Source organism: Haemaphysalis longicornis, unplaced genomic scaffold, assembly GCF_048455015.1.
Source record: "Haemaphysalis longicornis isolate Haplotype H1 unplaced genomic scaffold, Haemaphysalis longicornis Haplotype H1 scaffold_2, whole genome shotgun sequence".
Classification (NCBI taxonomy): domain Eukaryota; kingdom Metazoa; phylum Arthropoda; class Arachnida; order Ixodida; family Ixodidae; genus Haemaphysalis; species Haemaphysalis longicornis.
This window is the reverse complement of record NW_027526295.1, coordinates 169,041,143-169,060,451: the sequence shown is the minus strand read 5'-3', so window position 1 is coordinate 169,060,451 and position 19,309 is coordinate 169,041,143. Positions and strand designations below refer to the sequence as shown.

Here is a 19,309-nt window from a genome sequence, read left to right as displayed (position 1 = left end):
CATCTAACCATCCCGGAAATAACCAAGAAATAGGATGTTCCACCGCAAGGTCTCCAACAGCTCTCTATGAACTTTTTACATGAAGCATACAGCGACCGCATTCATGTCTACACCGATGGCTCGGTAACGAACTCCAGTTCAGCGGGAGCTGTAATTGTGCCAGCCAGATTGGTAGACATCAATTTTGTAGGTATCGATAACATAGCCTCCTACGTCAGTCGTGCGGTTACGGAAATTCCCAGGAGATGGCCCGTTGTATTCGAACGCGCGAAAATTCTACTTAATTCCACTTCCTGTGAGGCTCAGTTTGAAAAATCCCACTCCCCGGTTGAAATGCTTGCTGGGACTACATCGTGAAATCGTTTTTTGGAGTTCTGTTTAAGCAGCCTTTGTAAGCCAAGACTTATAGCATCAATGGGCTGAACAATTAATGAGAAATGTGTAATACAGTGCAATTTTCCCAAAGTCCTGATTCTCTCTATAAAAAGGATGGTATATAAAAATCGTGTAAAACCGTTTTTAGACATTTATATGGGTGACGTTTATAAAATAAAAAAAAAACCTGTTTGATTTATCCACAGGCATGCGATAAGAAGAAAAATTTGAGAAAAAAATATGTTCTCGCATTTTACTCTTTAAGGAATATTGAGCTCCTGCCTCATAATAGGGATGCACTACTGAAATTTGAAGCATCTAGAAAATAAATACTTTTCGCCCTTTAAGCAGCGTCGCAACGAGAAATCCTTAAAATACGTTTTGGGCACTTTTATGACTAACACTTTTCAGCACAAAAAATTGCATGTACCAAGCGGTGAAACATGTCTTGGGGGATCTACTTACACGCCTGAAGAGCTTAAATGTTTTTTGACATAGTTTTATTTATCCTTTGAGAACGTGCAAAGGAGGAGTGAAAGTGGGCTTTAAAAACTTTCCTTAATGTGCCAAATTACCCCTTTAGGGAACAAGATCCATTATTACCCAGCTGTATGCACAGTCTGAAGCCCCAAAGAGTACGTTTACAAAATTTAAGGCTCATCGTCGATCATCTACACACCTACCCAATTACAGTAAAAGCTCGCTAATTCGAACCACAAGTGATGCCACCTAACTTTGAAATAATGAAAGCGAAGAATATAGCTACAGTTGCCATCCTCTCGGAAACGAATGAGGCATGTTAACAATATAATGCTCTTTTCCTTGACGGCGGCCGCGAGAACAGTTTGCCTTAATGAACGAATAAAGCGGAAAGCCTCCTCTTGGCCTTCTTCAAAACTGAAAAGACGTGCGTGAACATTCAATCCAGCCATCGCTACCAAGTGGACGGCCGCACTAATGCTTCTTTCAACTCCTACTGGTAGTCACTGAGAGCGAACGGTTCTGCGCTTCCGACCTCCGATATCTTGTACTCTGTGGTCAATGCACCGTGCACCACTGCACTCACGTGAACATCGACGCATTATGCAAATAATCTTGTTCTATAACCTCCACTAAGAGTGCTTTATATTGGTTTGATCCTTTTTTAACTGCGTTCTCGATTCTTCTCTCTGTACCGTAGGTGACCCAGACTCGTGTGTAGGTAGCGGGATGCAATTCAATGGCCCCGTACCGGGTGACAAGGGGCAGCTGCGGTGCAGCGAAGTTCGAATTATACGCAGTGTAACCTAGTTTCGTTTTAATTACCCGAATTTTTATTCATTCACTTCAATAAAGCTTTGTCGAAGCAAATCGTGAAGTTCCAGTTATTTATAATTTCGAGTTAATGAAGTTCGAATTGCCTAAATTTTACTGTATTGCTATGGCAACGTTGCTGGTGCTCTGCAGTATAACTTAAAGGGACCATGCAACACTTTTTTCAACTTGTTTTGAGGTCCTTAATGCTTGCAGAACCTAGTCACCCAGCACACCCAGTACTTCGATTAGGGGGTCGCAAAGTACCTCAGCCAAAAATTACTGCTCTATGCCCATCAGACAACTTGTAAACTCGCTAAAAACATTTTCTCTCTTTCCCGCTCTTCACGTTCTTGTATGGTTCGAATTACGTCCCTAAGGCCATGCAGGGACTGTTGGCCGGTTTTCCTTCAGTTGCAGCTTCAAAACATAACAACTTCAAAACAAGCCACAAAAGAAAGCATAAATCGAAGGCGTATGCGACGAGCCAATAACGAAGTGCCGCTCCATGCTGGCGAAGGCTATAGCTTTCGCAGTGGTTCCAGACGCGGAGGAAAGAATGAAAGCACTTATCAAAATTGTTGCACGGTCCCTTTAAGCTTATGGACCTGCTTCAGTATGAGGGGCATGAATAAGTCGCTAGTAGGTTGAGTGAATCGATATTGGAACGTCGCCTACGATACTGAAATACAGAACCGAATACAAGCGTGGCAGTTATCTTTGGACACGCCGAGGTGAATTTCGTATTATCGATGCAAACCGAATTCCCACGTTTTGGGTGCACCGCGATTTGTCCGTTCTTTTCAGCGCGCGGTCGTTGAGGACGTCTGCAGCAAAGCGGACACATGGCGAAGTAGTATACTGTGGCAGTCCTTTATTTCATTGGTCCGGTCTTTCAGGTGTCTAGGCACTCAGTCAGCCCTTGTTGAGGAGGTGGCCGACCACTGCACCAGCAGCCCCACTAGCAGCTCCGCCTGCTATTGCGGCAATGATTGGAACAAAAATAGCATATTCTTCGGAATCCGGATCCATGACAGCTTTTAATGCCGTCTCGAGCTGTTCAGGGGTGAGGAGTGAGGCTTGACCTTGAAGTAATTTCCCAATGGATTCTATGGTCTCCCCTGTCTTTCTAAGCGAGGAGTCCCCATCGCCTGGAAATTAAACGCAAACGATAAATCAGCATTGGTACTGTCGCAACTTGTATTACGTACTCACCTCTTTGCACCAATCGTGCCCGAGGGTGTGACGAAGGCACCCTGAAACAAATCAGAACGCCATCAGAAATTGTCGCCACTCATGCACTACTGTAATATAAAAGAGTTACCCTCAACCAAAATGAGGAAAAAAGAAAGGGTTCAAGTTACTCACACAGTGGCAGCATCTAGGTGAACCGCAGGGCATGAAAAAAAAACAGGGTTCACCATTATCACAGACTCATTGGTACATTAGGGGACTGTTGAAATTATTTGACTACCTTATATTGTAAAAGTTTTACATATGCGTATCGAAAATTGAACTAATTACTTGTTCTTACACAGACAAATGAGCGCAGAGTTTTTGTCAGTAAGAACATTTTCATTCTTGAATAACATACGGAAACACGGTTTTTGTTCCCATCTCCCGCCGCAGCCATTCGTTGCTCCAATACTTTTAGAAATGTGTAAATTACAAAATATCCCCGCACAGTCATCTCCGGCCTAAGTGATTCTCTAGCGCATATCCGTTATTACGCAGTAGTCAATTAGTGAATCTGGTCACAGTTTAATACGTGCACTGAACGCGTCCTTTCGGGCAGTTGCCTCAGCGAGCGTAGTTGTGCCACTTAGTGTAGGTTTTCCTTGTCCCGCCAATTCAATAACGAATAACGCAGCCCTTCTCACTTTTTAACTTTAGGCAAACGGACAACTTTTGAACAACGGTTCTGAAACAAAATCGCGTCACACGCCAATAAATGCGGCTGCCACACCATCTAAACATTATATGCAAGTTACAAGCTCATTTACCTTGTCATGGATAAAGAGTTTTTATGTGTTCACTATTGTGCTTGAACAACAGTCCCAATAAGCGAAATACATAGGAAGGTAACTACAATTTTTGCCTTCTATGAGGGGGGGGGGTCAAATGTTTTACATTCCTTTCTTTTGTTGGCGGCCCTATTACTTATAACTTACAAAGACAGCAGCTGCACATGCAAGGAAGGGGGCGAGATCATGTCTTCACCAAAATTGCCAACTTCCTAAGAGCTTCAAACAGACGAATGCGCTGATTTCGTCTACATACTGATAAACTATGGCGAGGGGTAATTGAAAACACATAACCAAGGACTACCATCGGTAATTACTTTGTAGAGGCAAGCGATGCACCGAGACACTGTCGTGCGAGTTGAAGGTAGAAGGGAGAAAGTCAGCACACTCAAAAAATATTTGTGGTTCGTGCAAAAGAGGAATAGAAATGTAAAAATTGGAATTTTGTTGGTTATTACATAGCAGCTACAATTGGGGGATAAACCGTGCAGCAGTAGGCAGCTGCAGAATAATTCACACCAATCTGGGGTATTTACGCGTGCCGGCATTTTCACACACGTGGGTTTGTTTTTCCAACGCCGCCTTTATAAACATTGCCGAACGCGTCGCCCGGTTTCCATTGGGAGCGGTAGGGACGCTTAGTTCTGGCACTCATCCGGTATGTGGCGCCCGCCACCGGACGTCGCGCCTTACGTCACCACTCGCGAGTCGCGAACACTGCACCCACTTCTACAGCGCGTGCCTGTCAGCTTGCCTCGAAGACGTCGGAGCACCGACAGGGGAACGCTAGACAAACTGTCAACTATTTTGCACAGTTTTCGAGAAGCCGCGCTGGCCTGGCGGACATGGAAGCACGTAGGAAGGCTACGGATCGGGAAAGAGTAGGAGAGAGCAACAGGAGAGTGGCTGTTAGGCCATTTTTTGCTCACCCGTTAGGCAAGGATTATACAGGCGGCATTGGTTTTCCGGATCCAGCACAAAAGCGACCGGAATGGCTAGGACCAAGTAAGCGTGCTCACACCTATAAACGCAACGCATTAGCCCACAGCAACCAAGGGGGTTATTCTTCCAAAATTGCGCCACAAAGATTGGCAGTGTTTGTTTTTCATCAAGTGTTGACATAATATCATTTCGTTCGGTTTTTATTCCCATCAAAGGATATTTTCAAGTTCTATTAGCGGCTCCTGTGCATGTTCCTTTCTTAAGAAACCCAAAATTCTATGTTGTTTTAGTAGGGTTGAATATAAGAAAACCCAGTCACTGCTTCAAAATATCCTGAATACTATAAACGTTTATTTATTCAGTTTGCCTAGCCGAATAAAATATTCATGCCAGTTAAAATAATGTACTTGAACACACTTGCAACGCAAATTTTTGTTATGAGTTCGTGAGAAGTGACTTCACAAAATGAAAGTGCTGGAAATTTGTAACTGGCAATTTTCACTTACATGTCTCAGCCGCCAGAGCGAAGAATGTAATCCAGACAAAAAGCTTCATTCCTTGTGGCCTAAAAAAATACATACAAAAAATTGTTGATTTTAAAGACAAAATAAAGCACTTTTCGTATAACTGAACTCTCGCGGAACAGTGTAAGGGCATCTATGCTTTTTTGAAAACCATTAGATGAGGCTTAAGGCATACAAAACGGCCAAAAGGGCAATGTATTTTTCTAGTAGCTGGTGATTTGTTCAGGGGATATATCTTTCAACAAGATCTAAGCAGCCTTCAAACAATTTGTTTGAAGCAGATCTAAGCAGCCTTCAAAACAAACTACCTGTGCGGAGCTGCGGAGCTACGACGTCCAAACAGAGAAGTGAGATTTCCGTTTGGAAAGGGTGCATCTGTGTTGGTCCTTATATACGAATACAAACGTTACGCCCAAAGTGACCTCATTGCTACCTATGGGGCTTCAGAGCATTAAAAAAAAACTTCTTGTCAGCAATCGAGTATTAAATGTGAGGTGATTCTATGCATGACGTTCGTTAGTGGGTTGAGATATCGTTGCGTTTTATGCTATCACCACATTATTTGGGAACGTGGCTGAACGAAGCCGTCCGTGTTGTTATCGGTCGCGAACGGGCCAAGTACAATTGTCAGCTTCTGCACTGATGGCAGCACTTCCTTCTTGTGAGCGCTCGAGAGGCCAAGCTTCAGCGACCTCTCAGCATATTGTGCGAACAATGGGTGCTGAAGATAACGATGCAGTGGGCCGTAAAATCTAGCGTTGTCGCGAAGAAGAAACTCTGTAGTTCTATAGATATCAGTGTGTCAAAGCGAACAAGTATTGGTTGGATTACGGTTCGGGTTAGGGTAAATTTGTTTCGTTACACTTTGATTAGGGTTCAACGAAATTGCGTACCGAAGCGGTTCGCGAGCCGGTTAGGAAGTTTGAGCCGGTTCGCGAACCGGTTCAATGAGTGGAATTAGCGAAGTTTGGGGAAAAGATGTAGTAGGAAGGAAGGAAGGAAGAAAGACTTTGTTGAGTGCCTGCAACAGACACAGTGTGTACACTGCGCCCGGACGTAGCCACTCGTCGATCCCGACGTCACCCCTACTCGGACCACACCTTCGCTACTCCCTACGGGGTTGGACGCCGCTGCCCCATAAGGGAGGGCGTCGCCCCGCAGCTTTCGCTCCGGTGCTGCTTTTCGAGGGCCGCCAGGACCTGCTGGACGGCTGATAGTTGGGTGTCCTTGTCACAACTGCGCACTGCTTCTTGGATCCACGGCGGTAGGTCTGTCCTGGTTGCCGCCTCGTTAGGTCGCACTTCACAGTCCCAGAGTAAGTGGGCGGTCGAGGCCCTAGCATTGTTACACAACACACACGTGTCGTCCGTATAGAGTTCTGGCTGTATGTGCTTCATGACGACCGGGGTCATCAGTGAATTCGTCTGCAGCTGTCTGAACGTGGACGCTTCCTCCCTGGTTAGGTCGGGGTGAGGCGGTGCCAGCACCCTCCTACAATTTCTATAATATTTGGTGATACCCTGAAAGGTATCGTACCTGTCTTTCGTCTCGGTCCACCACTCTGCAGACGATTCAACTGCTGCCGCGCGGCAGCAGTAGCTTAAAATGACAATAGAACGAAATACAAACATAAATTTAGATTGTTGCTGTTTTCCAATAACACGGGTACAATTTCAAAGCATACTTCTGAAAAATTGGGCCAGGTATTAGGAAAACAGATAAAGCAGTGATGATTTTCCAGCAATTTTCCCACCCAGACCTTATGTTGTCCTAAGTGGTGCATAAGGCCACCGCTAAGCGGTATGACGGTGGAATATATTTTCTACCCTTTCCTCTTTTGTTGAACTCGCAATCCTCACTATGGGACCACCAATCACTTTAAACATCAAACCGTGGCGTCAAGCTTGCGTACTTCCGTGTTTAAATCCCAGCGTTTAATACCAGCGGTGTACAGTTTCTATCAGTAGTACCATAATAACATATCCTATATGTATACAGCAGCCATGCAAATGCTACCAATGACTTCGATTGTTTGGTCACCTAGAATAATTCGTCAGCTGTCCTATTTTCCTGAGTGTAAGCCAAACATTTTTAGGAAGTAAGCTTTAGTTAACACTCACTCATTGCATTATTGCTCCAATCACTGGAATTAATTTTGTGGTAGGAATCACTGATGTGGGCGTCGCAATGAGTATGTCATCACTCCGCCTGACCCCCGGCCATTGTTCCTAAACAATATTGTGAAATCTTACCATAGAATATGCTTTGCAAACTGGAAGGGTAATATTATGAGCCAAGCACGAGAATTTTTGGAAGGGATACTCTTCAATTCGTCGACAGCAGCACCAGTAAATGAAACCGGTACCAGTAACTGGAGAGGGGCGCGTTGGGCAGTTAGTTAACATGCAGCTCCAAAAACAGATCGGAGCTGAAAGAGACAAAACTGCTGAACAATCAGAAAGGATGAGCGCTGGACGAATGGGAGTGTGGGACCGACCTTTCTTTCTGTATGTGTCATCTGCTATTGTGCTGTTACGTAGTGCCTGCAAGGTCGAGGAATGAAATTCCTTGCAAAAGGAATAAGTGCGCCCACACGCTCACACCTTTTCCTACTATATCGTTTATCTTTTGTAACCGCTAAAACTTTGCCGTCCCTTCCCAATAAACTTGAGAGGAGCCCGAAAGCTAAAAGTGCACCCAATCAATCGTCATACCTTCCACAATTTAAGTCACGAACTAGGAACGAGCCGATGCGACAATTTTTCGCTTACTAACTCAACGCATCTACCAACGATCAAAATGCATAGTGATATATGCTTTATGAGAGTGTATTAAGAGGTTTAAACTTAAACTGAGGACGACTCAACCAGCAATGGAGCGGAAGATGATAGGTGTAACATTACGGGACAAGGCGAGCGCTGAGCGGGTCAGGGAACAAACGCTTGTTAGAACATATTATTAGAAATTAGGAAGAAGAAACGGACGTGGGCAGGGCACGTAATGCGAAGGCAAGATAACCGTTGGTCATTAAGGGTAACAGAGTAAATCCCCAGAGAAGGCAAGTGTGGCCGGGGGCGGCACAAAGTTAGATGGGCAGATGAGATCAAGAAGTTGGCGGGGATAAAATGGTCGCAGTTACCACAGGACCGGGAAAATTAGCGAATAATGGAAGAGGCCTTTGCCCGGCAGTGGGTGCAGATAGGCTGATAATCATGATGATGGTGGTGGTGATGATGATGATTCCTAGTTTATGATCAATGCGTTTATTGTCTTGTCTAAAATCGTTCCTTTTTCGCGATTTTCGAGTCGCGGTTTTCACACAGTGGAGGTCTGGTTTCATGCAAGCGTCGTGTTTCCCGAAATCTTATCAGAGCTTTTCTATCAACCAACAGTTTAATGGAGAAATGCATTATTCTTTTTGACAGAACGCCTTCGTTCCCACTAAGAAAGCTTTCACTTTGAAAAAGCGAGCTTGTCCGCATCACCATTCTTTAAAACTTACGATTACACCAAACCCCACGGCACTCGCTTCATTTGCATTAATGACACGTTTTGTTATGATAGGTGAGCAAAAGTATATACTCTCAATAGAGCTACGTGCAACGTTGGTGTTTTGCTTATTCGATTTTTGATTATTTTCCGCTAAAAATTTAAAACCACGTGATGTCCATTTTTTGTTTCCTTTTCTGTGAAATCACCTTTTTTAAATAAATTGGTGCGTTCGCTGCACCAGTGCTACAACTCTGCTCCGGGTTGAGCGGATGCCACAAGGCGACAGAGTAATTTAAACCATCTGCGGAAATTTCACGTGCAGCGAAAATAGGCTGGTTCTCGTTTTCCGTCGGCATCATAAAAATGGACGTGGGGAACGGCGATCGAGCGCTCGTTATACCTCTGGCAAGCAGCAAATGGATTAAACACTGAACAAGTTCTGCGGGTCATACTGGAAAAAGTTTTTACACTTTCCAGGAGTTCAACCTTTTTAAACAAATTATGAAATCCAAAAAGTTTGCACACTTCGGGTGTGGGCATTCGCCGTTGTGCAGCCTGAGTGCTGCTCTAAAGTCGCAGCGAGGAAAGGACCAAGCCGTTTTATGTCGCCGGCGAGAATGGCATTTCGTTTGGTTAGCCTTGCACTCTGCTCGAGCTAGCAGCAACAACATAGTATTGATACGTTGGTGCACTTTCTTTCCCCCTGTTGCTACTACAAAGATAGCTTTGAGATAGTGTTTTGATTGGTCTGTATGAGAAAGTGCGCGAAAGCGTACGAAGTTGATGGTACGTGAGAAAAAAAAGGGTTTGACTGCCATTGACTGCTCAATAGCAACAACGGATAGTCGAACCGATTCGTCGTAGATCAGTAATCGTTATTTCTTTTGCCGGTTCAGTTCCAGTTCGGTTCAGCATGCTCAAAAAATAACGGTTCGAGTTCGGGTTCAGTTCCGGTTTTCTGTTCGGTTGGGTTTCGGTTGGAGACCCTGATAAATTTTTATGTGTTGCATACGTGCGAAATGTGTATGGTGTGACACATGAAGTCGCGAAGCACGCAACTTGCCTTTTTCTTTTAGATGCAAAGCATCTCTTAGTCGACCCTCCGTCTTCCGGCGTCCGCACCTCTCCTCCTCTCCAAAACAGCTGTGATAACGCCGCTCTCTCTCCCCTCCTCCTCTCCACAGCACTTGTGCGCTACGCGCGCTGCTCATCCTCTCCACACTCTCCACCAGCTGTCCAATCACGCGCATACGCGCTGCTCCTCCTCTCCACTCCCTCTGCTCTGCAAATACACCCCGTCCGCGCTCCGCTCAGTTGCTTCTTCGGTACTGCGCCGTCCGATGACTGAAAATGGACGACAATGATTCCGTCAGCGAACTGGCAGGCACACCTTCAACTAGCGGCAGCCAGCACACTCTCAGAACCGCGAGCACCTCCGAAGACAAGGCTACACAGAGGAGAGCTCACGACGCCGAACGTAAACGGCAGCGTCGAGCAGCAAATTCCTCGCTTCGAGAACGAGAAGCCGCTTTGAAAAGCCAGCGGCGAGCAGCTGATCCAGATGGCGTTCGGCAACGTGACAACGCTTCCTAACGCCAGCGTCGAACAGCGGATTCCTCGCTTCGAGAACGAGAAGCCCGAAAACGTTCCCCACTACTCGATAAATAAAGAAGACATTTAATACGCTACTACACGTGTCCCTACTCTAACAACCAATTAACACGCTAATACTCCACGGCTTTGCATCCCCTCAGGGTTCCCACGTGGGAAGATCGTGTAATTTTATTTATTTTAGCAGATCCCTTCCTTTCTACGTTCATCTCTGTGGGTATCACACCTATAGTATAACTTTGGCCATTATCGGGTTTGACTACCATCTGGCCACGTGCCGTACCAGGGGATCGCGATTGGGTGCCGGCACCAGCTGACTGCCCCGTGGCTGCAGTATGGGTCGGTTGTGACTTAGGCATATAAAAGTTGCCTTGACGTGGGTACCCCGTGCTAAAAAAATTGTTCAAAGTTTAGTCCTATTGGCGTAAAGAGCTCGCCACACGTTTTTCAGAAATGGTATGACCGCGGTCGTGAATTGAAACCGTGGCACCACATTCGGACCTTAACGCACACAAGGGGGCCTTCACTCAACTACGCGAAATCATGAGCGGCATTACGTCATCCTGCTATAGCATGAAGAAAAGAGTAACCGGTCGTATAAATATCTATCCTAATAGAAAAATTGCGAGCCTAATCAAGGCTTAATAATGCTCACATGACTTATCAAATGAGAAGTTGATGACGTCATCAACGTGAATTGTACCAAAATCGTCGTCAGCGTTAAGATAAAAAATTCTTCGGGGCACTCCACTATGCTTACCTGCTATGAAAGCGGTGACCTGATGATATTTATAGCCACATCGTGTTTGCTTCGCTTTCTTTTCTTCGCTCTCTTTAGTGTGGCTGAAATTACTAGGGCCGGATTCCGTCCTGTTACAGTACGTATGGTACGTATGCTCCTCTTTTATCGTTTTTGTTTTTCGACTTACGGCATTAATTGCACCAGGAAGCAGAACGGCACACGCCACAGCTTCCCTAGAATCAGGGTTCTGTATGGCTGGTGGGCACCTCTTGTACTCACGTGCCAGGACAATGAGGTGCCGTACGGCACCCACTACCGTACAACTTCACGTATCCAGTTCGTAGTGTTGGAAAGTTTATACAGTGTGCGCGTTAGCCCCTCAGAGTTACCGATTCATGGTTAGTCCAAAGTGGTTATGCACCCCGAAGAAAGGAACAAAAACGTGAATTATTTTTATTCAGTGCTGGCAACGTGCGCAATTTCCAATTTATTTTTGTTTTCTTTTTGTAACGGGCCATCCTTGATCCGGTCGTTTCCAAGGGAGTACGTCGGTGTTGTAGGAACTGCTCTACCTGCCTAATTGTTAATGGTCAGATTTCGAAACCCCTGCTTATAGGGACCGGGAAGCTGTACGAGTGGCGACACCCCGCGGTGCTCCCCTCGTTACTGGAATGGGCCGGCGCACAGCAGTACGCATCCTTGCGTTGTTTTCTTGTGGTTGCTTCGGTATTTTAAATCTTTAGGTGTTGTTCTGAAAGGTTATGCTTGCTGAAAGGAAGTCTAGGAGGGCGTGTTGTGATGTTGGCACCACAAACAGCTATGTAAACTTTTCGGACGCTTCTAAGTTGGGGCGCACAAGCCGCAGTTCGTGTTTTTTGGCCCTGAGCACGAATAAAAGCATCAGTATTATTATTCATTTCTACATCTTTCCATCACAACGGTTTCCGCACCGGCAGTGATGTGGGATACATGAATGCAGTTCCGTTTGAAGAGCGAAGAACGTACTGGCGAGTGAGCTTTTGTATGGCCGTGGAAACGTTGTGGCAGTTTCGAAACGTTTTCTGCAGCCATACGCTTTTTGCGTTCTATTTCCCGGAAGTGACGGCACAGGAACCCGGGAGCTGAAACCTGACTTCCGGGTTTGTTGTGGTCATATTACTGAGAATGAAAGAAATCGACCCAACATCCTAAGATACAACACCCCCCCCCCCCTCCCAACCTTTATTCATACTTCTGTAAACTGAAAGGCGGCACTGACGCAGAGCAAAGCGCGTTAAAAAGTGTGACAGAGTGTGTTAATGAACAGAAACCTACTTTTTTTTAATGCGGAAGGATTCTTTCTTGGATACCTCAATGACAACTGTGGGATCACAGGTCAGGACATTTAATCATTAAATACTGTAAGGTGAAAGCACCAAGAGAAAAAGAAAAAAAGCATTACCAAACTAAGCAAAAGTAAACGCGATTTGCGTATTGACACTCAAATCTGCCAACCACCATTACTCGCAAAAAGCTCAAAAAAAGAACCGTACAGTGACCCATACTTGTGGCGGGAGACTTTAATGCTCCGCATTGTGATTGGGGATATGCGTCCTCAACTGAGCGTGGTCGTGTGGTACTGGAACACTTAGATGACGTCCGCTTCACGCTTCTGAACGACATCTCTTGCCCGACACGCCGGTGTACGCACGCACGGATTCCACCGTAGTTATCTGACTTGTCGTGGTGGCTTGGTGCACGAATGGCGTCCTGGCAACGTGAAGCTGACTGCTCGGGCAGCGACCATCCCTCCTTTCGCCCGGGCCTTTTTCCAGGGTCAACGGGTCGCCTTCGTCGCCGTTTCACAGTGGTGAACTGGGACACCTTCCGTTCCACACTGAACGTATCCTTCTCGGCTCCAACGCCGGACCCAACTGCTCTCTTTCGGCGTGTCGTCATGGACGCCCCTCAACATACGTGGGCGGAAAAGTCCCTCCCAAAGCCCGAACTTCGGCTCCTGCAGCTTTGGGCTCAGCCCAAGAAAGCTTAAGTAATTGCCGCACACGATTCTTCGTCCATACCGGCCAGGCTTCTGTATAATCGCCATACCGCTGCTGCCAGACGGCACGAAAGACTGTCGAGGAAGCTCTGGCTTCACTGGTGCCCCTCTGTAGGCCCATCTTCCTCAACGGCGTCTGTCTGGCGCACGTTTCGCGCCATGGAATCGGGCAGTCCCCCCCGGATGCAGCTGCCAGCGCATTTATTTAAACATGGATCCAGCACAATTCGCCCCGACGTTGCTCGGACCTTGTTCCTTGCATTTGATGTTGCGCCAGTGGCCATGCCGTCTCCGTTGCCCCTGCCGAACGATGTTAGATTATGGCCTGCTAATAAAGCCGTTTTGGGAATTATGGCACCATTCACAATGGCTGAATTCCTGTCAACGATCGATCACGCGAAACAGTGGACTACTCCGGGACCCGACGGCATAACTTACGAGGTGTACAAGAGCATCGATGATCCAGCCCTCATGCCTCTTCTGGACTCGGTTAATCAGGTGTGGCTCTCCGGTCAACTACCTGACTCTTGGCTTCGGGCGGATATTGTTCCCATTCCAAAGCGCGGGAAACCACCACATGCACTTCACAACTTGCGCCCCATCGCCCTGACATCGACGATGTGCATGTTGTTAGAGCGAATGCTTGCAACACGGCTTCAGTGGTGGCTTGATACCTTCCAATAGTATCACCCGGGACAAATTAGATTCAGGCCCTATCTCGGTACTGAGGATGGGTTGAAATACCTCACGTATATAGTTTTAGTTGGAGGCTGATACCGTCGTGTGAGATCTGTGCTTGCCATGGACATATGCAAGGCGTATGACAAAGTCGCGCTGCCATCCTATAGCCCTAAATGGCCTGCACCTTCCAGACAGTGTGCGATTTCGTCCGATACTTCCTCCAACACCGTTCTTTTTCCATCCGCATCAACGCAGCAAGTTTCGGTCACTTTGCACCAGTCCGATGAGTACCACAAGGGTCCGTTCTGTCTTCGCTTCTTTTCATCGTTTTGTTGCCGCTAGCTTGGCACCTCGCTTCAATCCAAGATCTATATTTCCTCATATACGCGGATGACATTACGGTGTGGTCAGTGCATTCAGACCTGTTACGACAAGCCTAGTGCATCCAGCAAGCACTAACAGTATGTGAGCCTCACTCTCTCGCAAGAGAAGACTGCTTTACTTTTCGTGGCCAACGCTTGGGGCCACCGCATCCTTGCAATGTCTCCCATTTCACGGCAACTGAATGGAAACGACAAACCCACTGTTGGCCATCTTCTGGTCCCAGGACTATAAATATCGTCATCAGGGTCAGCAGCTCAGTGGCTCCGAGCTGCTCGACATATGGCCGGACAGATGCTCCACCTCGTTCCCGGCATCTCTCAGAAGTCTGACGGGGCCTCCTGGACGATTGCCCGTCTCCTAGTGCGCTCCGGCTTGTGTATCAGGCACAGTTCCAGCCCATGCGCAAGCGCACTGGGCTCGGCTTGAGGCCATCAACAAGGCCGCCATGCGCACCATTACTGGCCTCCCTCGCCTAACACCAATTCCACCTCTACAAGCCGAAGCCCAGGTAAACACGCTAGATGAGATCATTCATCGGCGTCATTTTGTTCGCCTACAAGACCGTGGATATGTACCGGAGGCAGCAGCTCTCGCTGCATATATGAGCCAGGTTCCGGATAAGACATAGCCTTTTCTGTGGATAGACCGCCCTGACTCTACCATCAGGTGACGGACAACAAGCCTATGGCAAGGCTACAAGTCCGAACATCTGGCCTTCATCAACCTCCGGATACAGCCCTCCTTCATGTCTGTCACTGGGCGCCTGCCTCGCGGCCACGAGGCATGCAGGCTTTCGTGAACGCAGGGGCACACGACTACCTCGCAACCACAGCTTTGGCTTGTCCCTCTCACCCAACCTTAAACCTGTGCTGCGCCTACGAGACCCTGCGCCCTCTACCAAGCCTGTTGGCAGAACTTACTGATATTCGGGACGGTCTCCATCTGCTTGCATCGACAGCAACTACCGGCGTGAAACTGGAAATATACACGGACTCAGCAACATCGATCGGTGATCTACGTCGCGTGGCGGTAGCACCAAGATGTTGGCACGTATTCACGCGATCCTGGACACATACCCATGCCCTCTGCGTGTTTTGTGGAATCGCCAGGACATCCTTCCTGCCCACATAGCGACGGATCGCGCCTGTCTCCGCATAGACCTTCTACTGCCGCTACCTCTTCTTCCGGTGTCCACCCTAGAAGAACAGCTGGTGTAAAAGGAGGACCTCTGCCGCGCCACGCGTGCTTAACTTCAACCGCATGGAACTGACCTCCCCAGTGGGCTTGTTCGCTGGGACGATGTCCTGCTGCGTAGGCTTCGAGTTGGGGTGGCCTTATTCCCAGCAGTGACCCACGCTTGGCCTGTCCGCTATCACGCACCGTTTGCGGACATCTGTCCCTTTTGCACGGTCCCTGCGTCGGAAGCCGACACGAGCCACCTTCTATGGACCTGCCCTGCCCTTCAAATCTCTCACCTGCAACACCTCCGGGGCATAGGCCTCCATCCTGGGAGACCGCCTGACCTACAGCGGTGGATATGGGGCCCTCATTACCGGTCTCTGCTGACGTTTCTGCGTGAAACAAATGTAATGTTGTATATATAACTCTGATGCCGTAAGGCAAACTCACGCAAAAAAGACAACCGGGTAAATTAATTGCAAAGTTCGACCTAATCATATGCCTTCATGTGTTTCACTAAACTAAATAAATTAAAAATGAGAAAATAATGCCCTATCATTCAGTGCAGATAGATAAATTGCGAAGCTGGATGCAGCCGACGAAGTGACGTAGCAAACCTCGATGGTTTGTCATTTGTGATTGAGCAATCTTTCTAGCAATTTAGATGAATGAATCTCGGAAGGACTCGAGCTTTATTCCAGCGAACAAATATGGGGTTGTCTGTTCTCCTCCCGCGTCGTAAGCATCTTACTGTCTGTGTAACACACATCCCAATCCGATCGGCCAATAAAGGCCCTATTGAGACCGCCAAGAGACCGACACCCGCGTTACCAGATCGAACACCTTCTGGTTCTCCTCTTTCTTTATTGCGTGCTCACGCGCATACCCAGCTGCCCGCCCTCTTCGTCCTCTTCTCTAGTTTCGACTTCGAGGCGCATGGCGGCGCCCGCAACAACTTTCCTGCGAGACATTCAACATCCTCCCGGGCCCGCGGAGTGGTCGTCCGCCTCCAAGGGGTATAACCGCTGAGCAGCCCGCCGTACTTGTTGGCCATTTGGGAAGGTGACTGTAAAGTATCTGTCGATGCCGTCCCTACCAGTAAACGCCTCCACCACTCTGCCAAGCTTCCATTGCAGCGGCGGCACGTTGTCGTCCCTGACAATCACCAAGTCGCCAACCGGTAGGTCGTTGGCGACTTGTTTGGCGTAGGTCGTTGGCAACAGACAGCTCGCATTCGGCTATTTGGCGTGCACGTGTATACCTCCGGCCAGCACAACGGAGATGTCACCAGTGGGGGCAATAAACGACGAGCTTTGGGAGCACGCGCACCTTCCTCCCTTCCCTCACCACACGCGCACGCATTAACCAGCAACCCCCTTTTTGTACGTCCTTATTTCTGCATATCACAGGTTGACACCATTTCGGCTGTACTAGGGTGGTTTAAAGGTGGTCGGGGAGGAGGACAGGTGTCCACTTCTTCGAGGTGGGGTGGTAGCAAAGCCGCCTCTGCGAAAAAACGGCCAGGTCGCTTTTTCTGCTTAAAGTATTGAAGAAACATCAGCCAGAGCTGAGGTGCCTCCGATGGGCCGATGTGCAACGACGGATCAAACCTCTTGCAAGGTGCGAGGTTGGTGTTTGCCGAGGAACTGAAGGGTTGTTTACCAGAGCACTGTAAAAGCAGGGAAACTCGACAGGGAATGCTCGGTCGTGTCTTTTGCTGGGCGTGATGGGCACTGAAAGGTCATGTATGGGTGTTGGTTATTGAGGTTCCACGTGCTGGTGAGAGCAGTTGACCAGTGTGGGCTCTACGAACAAAGCGGCCTCTACCCTTCGGAGTGTACTTGGTGGACGGCGATATAATTCCACAGAGTTAGCCAAGTGCCGCAGAACGCTGCGTTGATATCTTTGTGCCCAGTGTCATGCCTCGGCCCTATCGATAGGAGGCGACGGCGGATGTGAAATATCGGAAAGGTTTCAAGAAGTAGAAACGACAGCGCATCCAGGCAAAGTTGCGGAAAGAGCTGCAGTGCGCGCTGCCTGTTGTGCCTTTTCGTTTCCGGTAATTTCCTCATGTGAAGGAATTTCTCCTATGACGAATTTGTAGCCATCTTTTTGTAGACGACGGACTTCTTTTCTAATAGTGCTAAGATAAGGGTAGTCTTCTCTCCTTGCAGGGCGAGTGGTGTACGCTGCTTGTCATCAACATAATCATCACCAGCCTATCTACGCCCACGGCAGGGCAAAGGCCTCCCCCATTAATATCTAATTAGCGCGGTCCTGTGATAACTGTGCTGTAAGTCAGTGTAAATATAGTAGGTTGCCGGTAGCGGGTGCTATAGTAAACATAGTAGTCTTGACTGATGGCAGGACGTATGGCAATGAGGTCGAGGTAAGTGAGAGTGCATTCCTCAAAAAACTGTTGAACTAGAGAGATTGACTTAGAAAGCAAGCAAGCTATGGCGGCGCTTTGTTGAAACTAAGCGGCATATGTGTAAAGTTAGGTGATCCCTTCTTGGGATAGCTTGTATCTCAGTTTTCTGGGACGTGATTCATTGATTGATTGTAGGGTTTAACGCGCCGACGCAACGCAGGCGATGAGGCGCGCCGTACTGGAGGGCTCCGGATTAATTTTGACCACCTGGGGATCTTTAACGTGCGCCTAAATCTCGTACACACGGGCGTTTTTGCTTTTCGCCTCCATCAGAAAAGCGGCCGCCGCGGCCGGGAATCGAGCCCGCGACCTCGTGCTCAGCAGCGCAACGCCTTAGCCACTGAGCCACCGCGGCTGGTCTTTCTGGGACGTCTAGCGGCAGTTTCGCCCCTTTGGAAATTAGCTGAAGTCATGTTCTTTGGTGATGGCAAGCCATTACCAAAGTCGATCAATTCCCATGGTGAGGCCGGAGGCGAGACCGGCTCTGGATTGTCGACGTCCTAGCCTAATGCCCGCGGGACATGACGGCCAGCCACGATTGTGGAAACACGGACACGCTGGCCTTGCGATTGCTGCTCGGCCACATCCCACAGGACATTGATTTTGCTACATTTGTGCAGATCTGCTACTGCGCGGAACTGTTGTAAATCAGTAATGAAGCGCATCGCCTTGCGATTGATTTGCTCAAACTGAAGGCATTGGGTCACGTTGAGTGGCATATATGAATATCCTTAGAGATATAAAGGGTTACCAGCACCCGCAAACGAGAAATCAAAGGCAATAAACAACCGGCCAGAGCGCTCATATCCAAAACGATTCTTTGTATGACGTGCATTGCTGACTTGAGGTATCGTTGCGCTTTATGTTATCCCTAGATATTCGGGAAACGTCGCCTGAACGAGGGCTGTGGCGAACGAGTCAAACGATAATGGCTGAAGTATTGACGCCTACTGCACTAATGGGAACACTTCCTTCTTGTGAACCCTCACAAAGCCAAGCTTGAGTGAACTCTAAGCATATTGAGCGAACAATGGGCTCTGAAGATAACGATACGCTGTGGTTCGACAAAGAAAACCTTTGGTTCGATAAATGTCTGTATTGTATACGTATGAAGGTGTGTAAGGTGTGGCACATGAATTCCGGAACGACGCGCGTTTTTTTTAGAGACGATAGTCTTTCTTGGGCTACTTAAACCCCGAAATTTTGGTCTGTCTGTATGTCTGTCTGTCTGTCTGTCTGTCCGTCTGTCTGTCTGTGACTCGATTCAGCCACCTGGCCAAAGCAAAACAGTGCCTGCTGAATAGTCTTATATAGTCACAGCTAAATCTACCCGTCTATGTCCGGTGTAATGTTCATACTTGTCAACATTGTGGAAGAAGAACAAGACATTACGCAAATATGAGACAACAAATCAATACAGAAGTGATATTTGCAGTGTTCCTTTATAAAAAATCAAACATGCTTGACTTTTGCGAAATTCAATACTTCATCAACTGCAGAAAAAGAATTCACTCCGCCGTCGCCTGCTGTCGCCCGCGCCACTATAGCGTCTGGGGCCATTTTAAGAAATCAACCGGCAATAGTTACGCAAGG

The 19,309-nt window shown here is 47.7% G+C and overlaps 1 protein-coding gene and 1 long non-coding RNA gene across 2 annotated transcripts; both read right to left on the bottom strand.

Moving 5' to 3' along the window:
* Positions 1-2,525: 2,525 nt before the first annotated feature.
* LOC144167509 (uncharacterized) lies at positions 2,526-3,218 on the bottom strand. Its single transcript, XM_077696760.1, has 3 exons — positions 3,037-3,218; positions 2,884-2,924; positions 2,526-2,819 (listed from the first exon to the last, which is right to left on the bottom strand). The coding sequence occupies exons 1-3, from the start codon at positions 3,090-3,092 to the stop codon at positions 2,584-2,586; spliced, it is 333 nt and encodes a 110-aa protein (XP_077552886.1). The 5' UTR covers positions 3,093-3,218; the 3' UTR covers positions 2,526-2,583.
* A 1,242-nt stretch (positions 3,219-4,460) lies between these two features.
* On the bottom strand, positions 4,461-5,561 carry LOC144167510 (uncharacterized). The gene is made up of 3 exons (XR_013322014.1): positions 5,467-5,561; positions 5,141-5,199; positions 4,461-4,713 (listed from the first exon to the last, which is right to left on the bottom strand). It is a non-coding gene; the product is annotated as an uncharacterized LOC144167510 (long non-coding RNA).
* Between the last annotated feature and the right edge of the window lie 13,748 nt (positions 5,562-19,309).

Bases quoted from the DNA above. Each gene is read 5' to 3' on its own strand.
- LOC144167509 (XM_077696760.1), bottom strand. From the start codon at position 3,092: ATGGTGAACCCTGTTTTTTTTTCATGCCCTGCGGTTCACCTAGATGCT. The intron at 2,925-3,036 runs GTGAGTAACTTG...GATTTGTTTCAG, and splicing joins CACCTAGATGCTGCCACTGT to GGTGCCTTCGTCACACCCTC. The intron at 2,820-2,883 runs GTGAGTACGTAA...TTTAATTTCCAG, and splicing joins GGCACGATTGGTGCAAAGAG to GCGATGGGGACTCCTCGCTT.